This window comes from Myotis nattereri (assembly GCF_964212035.1).
Source record: "Myotis nattereri genome assembly, chromosome: 12".
Classification (NCBI taxonomy): domain Eukaryota; kingdom Metazoa; phylum Chordata; class Mammalia; order Chiroptera; family Vespertilionidae; genus Myotis; species Myotis nattereri.
Window position 1 is genome coordinate 71,255,129 of NC_138087.1, and position 14,226 is coordinate 71,269,354.

At 47.6% G+C, this 14,226-nt stretch overlaps 1 protein-coding gene across 2 annotated transcripts in view; it reads left to right on the plus strand.

Moving 5' to 3' along the window:
- The window catches only part of ASTN2 (astrotactin 2), a gene marked incomplete at its 5' end in the record, with an annotated part of 643,478 nt that overhangs the window by 471,757 nt on the left and 157,495 nt on the right, over positions 1-14,226 (plus strand). For both annotated transcript variants that reach the window (XM_081102944.1, XM_081102945.1), the window contains one exon: positions 3,912-4,177. In XM_081102944.1, coding sequence (XP_080959070.1) covers positions 3,912-4,177 — 266 coding nt within the window. The remainder of the gene's footprint in view (positions 1-3,911; positions 4,178-14,226) is intronic.

The window sequence follows — 14,226 nt, forward strand, 5'->3', positions numbered from 1 at the left end:
AGGAGGGGAATATAGGCTTCACCTTTTGAAAAGATGACTTTAGCCGCAGCGTGAGGTGTTGGAAGCAGTTAGCTTTAGCGGTTGTAAAGTCTTCAGAGGGGTCATTGGTAGGATGGCTAAAGGTCTTCCCTGTTGCCACTTTCATCCAGATCATCACGTAGACAGGACACAATCTTTACCAAAAGGGCCATTGTTAATAAGTGCACATGGGACTTAGAGGTAAATGCTTTTCTCCATTTAGGTATTGGGTTCCTTCCTTGTTTAGTGATGGAGCTGGACCAGATGATACCCAAGTGCCTTCCTTTTGCAAAACCAGTCCTTAAGTCCGGCTGTGAATTCTGTCCTATTTCAATGCCGTTTTCAGCCCAGACACCCGGATTTTAACTCAACTTGCTGACCTGATAGATTGAAAAAGCTAAAGATTTATTAGACAAGAGCAGAACAGCAAAAATCTGTAGCTTGTTTTGTTGTTAAATGGGTAATTATATCTTTAACCCAGTGGCTATGAATGTGTGATCAAGGGAATGTTGCATTCCTTCCCAATGACCTTATGTGCAAATGGCAAGGTGCGATGAGGGGCAGGCCATCTGCATTTTATAACAAGAGATAAGCCCTGGCTGGGTAGCTCAGTTGGTTAGAGTATCAACCTCATGTGCCAAAGTTGTGGGGTTGATCCCCAGTCAGGGCACATACAAGAATCAACCAATGAATGTATAAATAAGTGGAATAACAAATTGATGTTTCTCTCTTTCTCTAAAATCAATAAATAAAAATTTTAAAAGATACATAAAATAACACATAAAAACGATGGTTGAAGTGGTGTATTGATTATCAGACAGACCCAGGCCACATGCTGACAGAATCACTAACTCACCAGGTGACTTTGCAAAGTCATTTTCCTTCCTTGGGACACCATCGTCTCTTGTTTAAAATGGGAAGGCTGTACTAGATCAGTGTTTCTCCAAAGGTGCGCTTTTCATTCATTTTTGAAAGATGTCTTCTGAAGAAAAGATGTCCTACCTTATTCTCCTTGGAAAGGCACAACCCAAGTGTACTGATGGTCTAATTAACTCCGAAGGTTTTACTTTAATCCATCATTCTTTCACACTCCTGTTTGACTATAGGTGGACCCTTCTCTGAGACTCAGTTTCCCCATCGATAACCTAAGGCTAGGACAGAGGTTTCCAGACTTTCTCTGCAAAGGATTGGGTAGTAAATATTCTAGGCTTTGTGGGCCATGGAGTCCTTGTTGCAGGTACTAAATTCTGCCATTGTAGCCATACACAATAAAAAGAATGAGGTCTGCCCTAACTGGTTTGGCTCAGTGGATAGAGCATCAGCCTGCGGACTGAAGGGTCCCAGGTTCGATTCCGGCCAAAGGCATGTGTGCCTTGGTTGCGGCCACATCCCCAGTAGGGGGTGTGCAGGAGGTGGCTGGTCGACATTTCTGACTCTCTATCCTTCTCCCTCCTCTCTGTAAAAAATCAATAAAATATATATTTTTTAAAAAGAATGAGGGCTCCTATGTTCCAATAAAACTTTATTTGCAATGACAGGCAGAGGGTTGGATATGACCCATGGGCCATCGTCTACTGAGCCCTGGGTCAGAGTGTATGCTAATGGCTCCCTAATGTCCTTGCAGCTCTAATACCCCTTCCCCTTCTCTCCTGAATGGTTATTCTCTCCCAAGTTTGAAGTCATTTTTTCTCCAAAACTGTCCCTATGACCTGCACTTCCAAAAGTCATCACCTTCATCGGATGTGTCCGTATGCAAGACTGTCTCCATCTCTCCAGCTGCCGATTTGCCTCCTTCACATCTTTGTTTTGTTTATCTGGGTAACTACCCATCTTTAATCCCTCTGAAGGACTGGTGAGCTGGAATACGCCTCGTCTTCCTCCCCCAGAGCCTTTGATCTGAGGCTCATAAGCATTTGCTGACAGCCAGACAGAAAAGGTGGAGCCCAGATCCCAGGCCCGAGGGCCCAGAGAGTAATGAATGAAGGCTGCATTTATTTGTATTTCCAACTGGTAAGCCCATTTCCAGTTCAGCTGCGTGTCACTGCAGGCCCAGAGCAAGAGCAGGAGACAGCCCTTCTTTTCCTGCCAGGCATTGGGGCCCAGGGCCTGTGGTTCCACTGAGTCAGGAGCTTGCCTTGACTTTACCAGACTTGGAAGAAGCTGCCACCTATGGCAAGCTTCGCCCCTTAGTACAGCCTCCCCCCGCTTCCTCCATTCCCTATTTTGCCACTGAGACTGTGCATGGAAGATATCCCACGCATAGTCTGCAACGTAAGTGGAACCCTCTGGGTTGTACATATCATTTTGCTCCTTCAAGCTTTTTGATATACCACTGACCCCTCTCTCCTAAGAAATCTTAGGTAGAAGGCCAGTCTGTCAAACAGATAGAAGTGGAACTGCTCTATTTGAATATGAGATGTGGGTTTGGAGTTTTCTGCCTGCTTGGTTTTCCTCTTGTCCTCTTCCAGTAGCTGCTGAGATGCTTCCGGGGATCCCTAGAATTCCTCAGGAGAATGTTTGAAGTCTTTAGACTTGGTCATGAATGTCAATCTAGCCATTCCGAGTTCTATAGTCTTCCTCTTTGATTAAGTCTCAAGTGCATCCTTAGCATCCTGCTAGGCCCTAAAGAGGTGGGGACAGGAGTGGTCCCTGGTCTCCCAGACCTGATACTATGTTTGGAGAGGTCAGCAGAAAATGGGATGAGACAGTGAGCTTAACAAGATAAGGTCTTGCAAGTGGAAATAGTTGTTCAGAGAAGAGGGACTGGGGCCAGGAGGAGAGACATCCTGAAGAGGGTCACATTGGAATGGAGCATGGATGGGTGGTAGAAATTTGGAGAGGCAGATGGGAAACATAGGCCAGGGTGAGCAAAGGCACAGACATGGGAGATACTTTTTGTAGGATGAAGAGAGACAGCACAGAATGGAGCACGCGTGAATCAGAGCTCAGCGTGCGCACGGAGAAGGAGGAAAAGAGTTTGAACCGGGGAACAGATGAACAAATAAAGAAAGGGGGAAGGATGTCTTTTCCAGACAAGGCCACCTCCTCCTATCACATGTATCACTCAGAACTGTTTCCATTGGTGTTATCAACCCGGGAGTTAGTTACTATAGGCTCTTGGAGATTGGGAGACTTTTCCCAGGTTGCATTGCTATTATCAAGTGGAATTGAGATTTAAACAGAAATTGACTTGACTGCAAAGCGTGTGTTTCCCCTGCTCCATGGGACTTCATGAAAAATATAGGACTGGAGAGAGTTCATGAAAGAAAGGTAGAAATTTTTGCCCGGCCAGCATTGTTCAGTGTTTGGGCATCGACTTATGAACTAGGAGGCCACAGTTTGATTCCAGGTCAGGGCACATGCTGGAATTGCAGGCACCATCCCCAATCTGGGGCATGCAGGAGGCAGCCAGTTGATGATTTTCTGTCATCATTGATGTTTCTCTCTCTCTCTCTCTCTCTCTCTCTCTCTCTCTCTCTCTCTCTCTCTCTCTCTTCCTTCATCTCTGAAATCAGTAAAATATACTTTTTAAAAAAGAAAGGTAGCAATTCTGTAAATTGACAATCGAAGAAAGGAATTTCTGGTTGGGAAAAAAAATCTCTGACTATTAACATTTTGCAAGGTCCTTGGAGAATGCTCTAGTCCAACCTGCCATCTTTAAATGTGTACAAAGTAAGGTCCAAGGAGAGCAAGGGAGATATTTAATGTAAATGGTAGAACAAGGCTCCATTCTGAACCGTCTGGCCAATGCTCCTAACAAAGCATCATGCACAAACCACTCTGCCATCTCTTTTCCTTTCCTGTTGACACCAGGTCCTTAGCACATCAGGACTCATGGTGGGTTCAGGAGTCCGACCTTTTGAACAATGCTGAATTTCTCTCTCCCTCTCCAGAGACCACGGAGTTGGGCAGCAAGAAAGAGCTCAAGTCCATGCCCTTCATCACCTACCTCTCAGGTCTGCTGACGGCCCAGATGCTGTCAGATGACCACCTCATCTCAGGCGTGGAGATCCGCTGTGAGGAGAAAGGCCGCTGTCCCTCCACCTGCCACCTTTGCCGCCGACCAGGCAAGGAGCAGCTGAGCCCCACACCGGTGCTGCTGGAAATCAACCGTGTGGTACCACTTTACACCCTCATCCAGGACAATGGCACCAAGGAGGTAAGCCCCCAGCCCCCGTCACCGGCACTAAGTCTAGTCTAAGTACCAACCCTCCTACTCCTGCCCTGTGGGCCCTTGGTCTGTCGGGATTGTTGTCATTGTCATCACCATCATCACCACCATCATTATCATCATCATCGTCATCATCATCATCATGACTAGCATTTATTGAGTACATATACAGCCTGATAACACCAGCTCCTATCACCGATAAACCCTCAAATCTCTGGCTTATTAATACAATATAGGTTATTTCTTGTTTGTGCAGAGTCAGTCATATGTGTATGTGTATATATATATATATATATATATATATATATATATATATAAAATATATTCAATTTTTTGTTAATCCTCACCCAAGGATATTTTTTCCATTGATTTTTAGATAGAGTGGAAGGGAGGGGGAGAGACCAAGAGAGAGAGAAACATTGATGTGAGAGACACACATCGATTGGTTGCCTCCTGCACTCACCCAGACCAAGGCCAGGATCAAGCCTGCAACCTAGGTATGTGCCCTTGACTGAAATTGAACCTGGGACCCGTCAGTCCACAGGCCGATGCTCTATCCACTGAGCTGAACTGGATGGGGCTCAATTATTTTTTCGGCACATAGCTTTATTCTGAGATGCACGTCAGGGATCCAGCCTGTTTTGTCCTGTGCTCCATCACAGTTGAGGTAGAGAAGGAAAGAACATGGGGGATGCTGTGAGCAGCTGAAGTGGGTCCAGGCTGAGCGTGGCACCTGTCCTTTCAGCTCCCATTCCAGTGGCTAGAACTCAGCCCTGGGCACACCTGTGTGCAGTGAGACAGGGACATGTATTCCAGCTGTGCTTCTAGGAGGAGATATGGGTCTGGTGAAAAACTCGTGGTATCTGCCTCAGCACTGTCCTTCGGTCACCTTATTTAATTCACCCTTCAAAGCTCTGCTTTTCTTATAAATATTGGGTGGCTTCAAAAGAAAGTGCAGGCATTTAACGATCTTTTGTTTGAGAAAAGGGCAATTCTATATGGTTCATTTTAATGTCATACCTGCTTTACAACTGAGCAAAGCTCAAAGATGTCCAGTGATTTGCTGAAAGTTGGTTTGCTCTAGAGTCGATACACTTCATTGTGAAATGATATCTCCTCTTTTTCCTTTTCTGTGTCTCTCACTTTCAATTACAGTGTGCCAGGCTAGAGGGGACCATATGCATGATTTGGTTCACTGGTGTGCAAACTCAGGTTCATGGCACACTGTTTTCACATGCAGTCTTCAGAAGCCCCGATCCATAAAAGCAGGAATAGTGATGCCACTCTTTCAATGAGGAAGAGGAATGTGGATAAAGTGTCTCTACTTGGTCCCCACTCCTCTCTCTGCAGAAACTCCCTGACAGCCCTGGGCGTCCAGAGGAGACAATCTGGTGGCCCCCTGACCAAGTCCAGTAGGATGCGATGGTTTACACACCCCTCCCGTAGCATCCCAGTGAGCTGAGCAGGTGCCAGAGGGTGGTGAGGGCTTCTGAGAACTAAGAAGGGATGAGAATAAGAATGAGGGAGAGTATCAGGCAGAAAAGGTGGAAAGAAATTCCCGATGACGGTCTAAGATATGGAAGGAGAGCGGAGATGAGGCCAGAGGGGTAAGGAGGAGTCTGGTCATTTAGGACATGGTAAGCTGAGTCATGGACTTTGAACCCTATCTGGTGGGCATTGCGATGCTGAAGATATACGATCAGCAGGAGGCTGATAGGGTGAGAATGGTGTGGCGGAAGGAGCCCTCTGGGAGAATCCAGATGGTCGTCCACGGGATGGAGTTAAGGTGTGGAATATGCATGCAATAGAATACTGCACAATGGCACAAATGAATGAACTGTGTTGACAATATGACATGAGTGAACATAATATTAAATAAAGAAAGCAAGTCCCAAAGATACATTTTAAATAGCATGATACCCTTTCTATTATTTTGTTTAAACACACACACACACACACACACACACACACACACGTAATATACTACCTTTTAGGAATAAATACAGATGCAATAAACCATTTAGAAATGGAGTCAAGGACATGGTGAGCGTAGGATTCAGGGTGAAGGTCGTCTTGAGTTGGGGAGGCAGATTGACGGCATGAGGGAGCGTTCATTACACTTACCTTGTCAAGTCCCCAGCGGGCGTAGTGAGTGGTGGATGTGTGGGAGTTCATTAGAGAATTAAAACTAGCTAACTGACTAGCACCCACTGGGTGTCACATGAAGCCTGACCAGGTGTCGTGCAACAATGAGCTGGAGTCATGAACCAAGCATCGCGGATGATCTAATTCTGTGCATCAGAGGTCCCCAAAGTAACAACACCACAACAGGCAGGTACACATCTGTCTCCTCGCCTCTGGCTTCAGGGCAGGAGTCCCCTGGGGGCATGTAAGTGGGAGCAGGCACCCTTGGTGGCTGTTGAAGCTTCCAGTGAAGACCAAGGTGGGTCCGACCAGTGTTGTGTCAGCGAGCAGTGAGGGGCTGAGCTCCCCCTACACAGCTGCCACGGTGGGTGAGGCTATTAATAGTCCCAGGGACTGCTCTGTGAGCTTGACCCCAGGACTTGCCATCCCGGGCCACCCCGCCTCCGCATCTATAAGTGGCACAATAACAACTCGGTCTGGGGACTTGGGTGACGTGTTCTTGGCACATGCGTGGTAGCAGAGGAGTGGTAGTTCCGTTCTTCTTTGCTTAGGAGTCAGATGACCTCATTTCTGAATTCTGCGCCAGCTTCCCTTACAATAGTCAATCAACTCTGGACCTTCAGGGAGGTCTTCCTGAGGCCCATCATGAGGGTGTGAAAGTGGCCACTAGATGTCACTGTTCTCCTTACAGAACTGGAGCCCTTGGAGCACTAGGCATTGATTCGTTAACTCAGTATTTTTGAGCACCCACTGTATGCCAAGTACCCTGTCATACCCTGAGAAGTGAGGAGTATGACGAGCAGACACGGTCTTTATCTTCAAGGGGTTTACAGACTTTTGAGAAGACAGATATTAATAAGTAAAGACAGACAGTGCTGAGTACCAAGAGAATTCCGGGCCGTGGTTTAAAAGTGTGGAACCAGGGGCCTTGTCAGGGGAGGGGAGGCTTCCCTGAGGAAGTGACACTGAAACTGGGGCCAGGTGCATGGAGTGTGGCCGACTGCGTTTGGGGGAGGGGAGAAGGCCGAGCACGTGCTCTGGTGAAGGCCCAGCTCCTGCGAAGGTCTGAAGGATGAGCAGAGGCGGCCCCTTTCCCTGGGGAACTGAGTGGCCACCCGTGTGGCAGAGACCGAGGCCGAGGGGCAATGCTGAGGGGAGGCGGCAGGACCAGGCCAGGCAGAGCCGTGAAGGCTGGGCTGGCCAGGAGTTTGGTCCCTGGTGGTGGGGAGCCATGGCAGGGTTCTGGCAGAAGAGCATGGGTGCTGATTCTCAGCTCCCAGCACTGCTCCTCTTTGTCATCCCCGCACAGAAATGTTAGAGCTGGTTGAGTACAGCTGGCTTCCGCTGAGGCTCCAGTTTCTTTGCCCCACCCTTGAACCCCAAGACAGGCCTGTTCAAAGTATCTCGGCAGCCTGGGGGCTGTGGTGGTTGGGCATTCCCAGGGAGCCAGGCTGCGGTGGGAGTGGGTAGGGCAGCCCCATCGCAGGTCTGGAAACGATCCTGGAAGAGGCACTATGGGCACGGAGGGAGGCCGGCCGGCCGGCGTGATGAGAAAGCAGCCGTTCTCATCGTCCCATCACTTGTTTTCCTTCCTCTTCCCAAGTCCCCATCGCTCCTTCTCTCATGGTTTCTCCATCTTTCCGCCTTTCTGTTCAGTGGGCGGCAGAGGCCATATGCATAAAAGACGGGGACTCAGACACTGAGGCCTTGCAAGGCTGGGTACATCCTTGTTCTTTCTGGGCCTTTCTTTCCCCACCTGAGAACAAAATACTGCTAGGAGGAGTGAGCTTCTTTCTGGGCTTCCTGCAAGGGACTTAGTCCAAGTGGAATCAGACAGTAGAGGCGCTGCACTCCACCCAGGTTGGCTTGGAATCCTGCCTTAATCTCACAGTCCTGGACAATGCTGGCTGACCTCTCCAAACCTCAGTTTCCACATCTGTAAAATGGGGTCTCACAATTTCTACGTCATGGGACTCACATGAGATAATGACTGTGTAGTGTCTGCCTGGCTCATCGCATGTAACAGGCAACCTTTTTCTATAATGATGCGAAGCACGATGTGGCCCCTTCCTTTACCTTTGCTTCCTTTGGTACCTTCTCTTCTAGGTGGTACTTGATAATGTCGCAGATACCCAAAGGGCTAGGGACAGGACAGGTAGGGTGGGACCTGTGTTTTGAATGGGAGAAGTCATCAGTGAGCCCGAAAGGGCAGCTCACCCGTGGAGGGAGTTTCGGAGCCTTTCTCGCTCTATAAACGCTTCTGGAACACATGCTCTGTGGGTAAGGAACACCACAGATGGAGTTAAACTCGAGTAGAATGACTTCCTTCTCCTGTAGACCTTCCAAAGCAGGAAGGAACCACTCTTCTATGGGAGGGCGCCCAATGACTTGGGTTATTAGAGGTGCCGAGGCAGCTCCCTGTCCCATTTCAGGACGCAGTCAGGAGCATCTGGAAGGGGGTGGACTGGCCTGAGGTCTCTGGGGCAGTTCTGGCCTCTGCATCTGGACCAGGGCCAGGGTGAGCTCTGATAGCCTGGGGACCACTGGGCATAGTGCGTGCCTTCTGCCCCAGCTGGACAAGAACCCGTCATTCTGCTTCACGCTGTGGTTTAGAACAAGTGAAGCAGGGAAATGGCTTTGTGATGGAGAGTTTGATTAATATGTAAATCTCCTCCCTCACGTGTTCACTGACCCACGCAGAGCCCAAAGCCGCAGAACTTGGCCAAGCATAACTAGTACTTGATGTACAAGACTTCGTGTGCCTGGTAATTTAGCCTTTGGGTGAAGAAGGGGAGGAGACTCTGAGGCGGGGAGATAGAACAGTGTTTTGGGAAAGAGCCAGGCAGAGCTGGATTTGAATTCTATCTCTGCCATTGACTGTCTGGTTGACTTACTTTTACTCATGTGTAGAAAGTAGTCACTCTACGATCTGTCCCTACCCATCTTGGGGTTAAATGTTTTCTTTGGAAGAGCTACAGAAGGGACACCTGGCACTTGGAATCAGCTACACCTGGGACACCCAGGCTCCATCCTTGAAAATTTTTAAAAAATGGATTTTAGAGAGGAAGGGAGAGGGAGGGAGGGAGGGAGGGAGGGAGAGAGAGAGAGAGAGAGAGAGAGAGAGAGAGAGAGAGAGAGAGAGGAGAGAGAAACATCAATGATGAAAGATAATCATTGATCAGCTGCCTCCTGCATACCCCCTACAGGGGATTGAACCCGCAACCTGGGCATGTGTCCTAACCGAGAATTGAACCGTGACCTCTTGATTCATAGGTCAACGTTCAACCACGGAGCCACACCAGCTGAGCTCCGTCCTTGGTTTTTATATGACATTAGACATGGATGCTTCCACTGTTTGGCTCTCTGTGCCTTTATCTGTGTGATAAGTACTGGTTAACTTTACCCACATTCCCCTCTGGCCTTGTGATATTCAGATCTAACTTCTACCCTGAAAATAAGGAAAATATTTTGAGGTTGGAAGAGGCATCCTGGGACCTGCAACACATTTTTCATGCAGAGATATTCCCAGTTTAACTCCTTAATATTGGGAAGGCAACGGTATGCACCTCTTGTCCTCTATCCCAAGCTCACAGCATTTATGAGTGGAGAGGGATATTAAAGTTATATCCTGTTTATTCTCCAGATCGACCTCTTTCCTTGACACGCAGTAACACTGAGACCTAGAGATGAAGGGAGACTTGCTCCAGGTTACGTAGCCAGTACTGAAATCCGAGTGGTCAGGCATGGCTTCCGATCTCAGAAATGCCTTCTCTCTGAGACTCAGTTTCCCCGTTGTGAAGTGGGTGGTGCTAGCTTGCCTGCTGGGCTCTCATGTAGAAACATCAGGAGCCCGTTGGCTATTGTTCTGAAGACTGTAAAACACCCTGTAGATCAGAATCCTTCTTTTCCGGTGCCCGGGTGCCCTCCCCTGACTTCCGGTGATGTGAGGTGTGTGTGTTCCTCTCTCTCTCTCTCTCTTTTCCTTCAGCCCCAGGGAGAGCTGTGTGTAATTTTGGTCTCGTTGTGGTTGTCGGACCTTCCAGCAGAGCCTCCCTCTTGGCCAGAAATTCTTGTTTTCTCTATTTACACTTCTTGGCCCAGATTGAAAAGAGAATTCCAAGCGATTGCTCTTTGAAGAGAAATGAACAGCCAAAATCATGCCCCCCAACAACCACCCCGTTATTATTACCACCACTGCCACTATGGCTATCACAACCACCCTCGCCATCACCGCCGTTACTGTTACCGTGCATGGGGCGCGCGGTGCGTGCCGGGGACCAGGCTAGGAGATGTGATACAGCGGGAGGAAGGCATCGATCCTGCCTTCAAGGAGCCCGTGGTGGGGCGGAGGAGGCAGAAGAGCCACCGGAGTAACTTTAATTACTTGCATCTGCTGTATTAACACACCGTTTATTTTCAAATAACACAACGGGCGTTCCAACAGTGTTAGAAAAGAGGGAGAAGGAAACTCTGAAAGGGAGGATGTGGACAGGATTCTTGGGGCGGGGCATGTGGATGTGGACAGAGAGCGGAGTAGCTCGAGGCAAGTCCGCTGCTGCTGAAATAATACTATCTGTCAGATACAAATCATCTGCGAAAACTGCGCCCAGGGCTTCACTGCTTTATCTCATTTCGTCATTGAGCAACTCAGGAGGGAAGTCCGACTATCCCTGTGTAATAGTTGGGGAGAATGAGGCTCAGAGGAGCTTGCAGCCAGGTCTGTAAAACTCCAGGGCTAGTCTAGGCCAGAGTTGGAAAAGGAGCCCTCCACCTGTAAAATCCATCTGTTCTCATAAAGAAAATGTCCGCACATGGCCACTCTCACCTCTTTGTATGTCATCCACGGCCGCTTTCCTGCGATGGTGGGATGCACAGAGCCCGAAGTGCTCACTAAGTCAGGGATCGGGGACATCAGGCCTGCGGGCCGTATAAGGCCCACCAAAATCCTTTGGTCCGGCCCTGCCAAGGCATTAGGGATGAGTAATTAAGTGTCTGACCAAATATAGCAGGCTAATTTTTAAGTTGATAGTTCTGTATGGCTGCGAATGAGGTTATAAATATCCAAATGGCCCTTGGCAGAAAAAAGGTTCCCCACCCCTGGGACGTCCTTGACAAAAATGCTTGACAAACCTTGGTCTAAAGTGTATTAGACAGGAAGGGGAAAGAAAGCAAGCCAAATACTATGTGTCAACCATAGAGAAGACTAAAACCCAGCAATTATTTAAAATTTTTTTATTATCAAATATATTGGGGTAACGTTGGTTAATAGCATTGTGTAAATGTCAGGTGTATAACTTTATAGCACAAAACCTGTGCACTCTATTGCGTGCTCACCACCTGAGGTCTCGTCTCCTTCCGTCACCTTGTATTTGACCCCCTGTACCCTCTTCACTCTACCCTCACCACCCTTGCCCTCTGGTAACCATTCTATTGTCTGCATTTGAGGTGTTTTTTGTTTTTTGTTTTTATGAGTGAAATGATACAAAAACCCAACTGCTACTGAGTGCCAACGATAGCCCTAGCTTTGTAAAGTGCTTTATGCATATTAATACATGTCCCCTCACTCTGTCCTGCTACCACACATTTGAAGTATGCACAGTTGTGCCCGTTTCACCAGTTCAAAAGCAAAAACTGAAGGCTTTAAAGAGATACATAATTTATCTGAGGTCACATAGCTTCTGACCTGTGGGGTCAGAATTCAGACCCAGATGTCAGTGCGTAAAGCTTATGCGTTTCTCACTCTTGTGATAGGTCTGAAAGATTTGGGAGAGCTGAAACTGGAGGTGTGGTAAGCAGGAGGCTGAGTTGTGGGCAAGTCTGAATGCTGTGCTCAGAGGTTTGGGTGCTGTGCTATAAGGAGTCCTTCAAGATTTGGAGTCAAGGGAAAGACATAAGCAGAAGTGAGTTTTAGGCTGATAACCACAGCGACAGTGGAAGGGTGAATTCCAGGGACCAGGGTTGCTTTATGGCAAAGGTTACTCCTTTGGGGTCTTCAGATCTCTGATTTTAAAGGGTCTTTGGATCTCCATCGCCAGAAAGTTTTTACAGCGTTATATATTCTTGTAAATTCTTTTTACTGGGGGGAAAAAAGATACATGGCATCAGCACATTTTTCTAAATGTTGTTGACTCAGGTTGTGAAACATGAAAATACGTACAGGGGCCAGTTAGTTGGAGTGTCCACTTGTAACAAATAATTACAGAGGGTCTCCTAGGGGCCAGCTGCTGTTCTGGCCATTTGGGAGCAAAACGGACATATATTTCTATAGTCTGGACACTTACTTTGGACCAGAGTATGTGTGGGAGACATAAACCATCGGAATAGTGAATGATAGAGTATATTAGAAAGTGAAGGGAGGGGGGATGTTCCTAGCTGGGTGTGGAAACCTGGATCTCAGAGTGCCTCCAAGCCCATCAGAATCTCGTGGATGGGAACAGATTCTTGGCTTCCTCTTCCTGATTCTGTTTCTCTAGGGGGTGAGTCTGGAGTCCCCATCATCACAGGGATCCCGGGTGAGTGTGATGCACCCTGAGCTGGAGAACCACGACCCCAAATTCAGGGTTCATTCATGTCTCGGTGTCCTCCTTCTGGAATTCCTTCAGGCAGTTCCTTGCTTAGGGATAAAGAAAGTCAAGTCCTTCTTATTATCTGGCGAAATTCTCCTCTGCTGTTGTGGGCCACTTGCTCTTCATCTGAGGAGGTGACCTGGTCAGGAACCAGACTGTCAGGCAATCCTGGGCAAGAGGGGAGATCAAAGGGAAGAGGGGGAAGTAACCCACACATTACTCAACATGCTCACGGTCAGTTACAACAGAGGAACTTAACGCTTGGCTTGCCTACTTGGAGAACTGGAAAACGTAGCAATCTCGTGAGACCCGAAGACTACCAGATTCAATAAGATAGACAAGACGTTCAGACTTAGCAAAGGCAAACATTTTTGCCTGTCAGAGATTAGAGCATTTATGGGCGTTTTGGTTTTTTTTGTTGTGGTGGTGGTGGTTGTTTTCTCCCCGCTTGGGACATGGAATTCAGTTAGCAAATGTAATAAAGAAGAGGACGGCAGGATGTCTTTCCCATGTGCTTTTAAAAATAACAGCCATTTACTGAGCACGTCGTTGGTGCCAGGAGCTCCAGTCAAGCCCTTTGTGCACATAGCTCACTGAATCCTCTCATCAACCCCACGTGGTGGGTTCTGTCATTATCTTTCTTTTCCCATTTGGAAAAGTGAGGCACTGAGATGTTAAATCGCTATGCCCAAGGTACTACTGTTAGTAACTGGTAGAGCCAGGGTATGACTTGGACACCTGAGCTTCTTCTCACTTTGCTACACTCTCAACTAGCTACATCTTTGTAAATGAAGTGTAATAAATGGAGGTCTAATGTGTACTATGTTTTTTAAATATGTTTTTTTATTGATTTCAGAGAGGAAAGGGGAGAGAGAGAGAGAGAGAGAGAAACATCAATGATGAGAAAGAATCATTGATTGGCTGCCCCCATGCATGCCAGCCACTGGGGATCAAGCCTGAAACGTGTGCATATGCCCTGACAGGGAATTGAACATTGACCTCCTGGTTCATAGGTCAACGTTCAACCACTGAGCCACAACTGGCTGAGCTAATGTGAACAATTCACACTATCACTGCAATGTATTGCCTTCCCCATCTACTGTCTTCATGCCTTCACATAATGGCCACAGCTTTTGAAAAAGTCGACTGTTTCCTGCTCTCTGCACTGACTCACCCTCATTCATTCCAGGGTTGGTTCCCTCACCCAATGGAAATGTAATGGCTTTTCCTCATCTGTCATAAATGACTTTATCTTTTGATAGTGTTTTCTTTCTCAGTTCTTATAATTCTGAAAACAATAAGACATCTTTGATATCCCTCATTTCT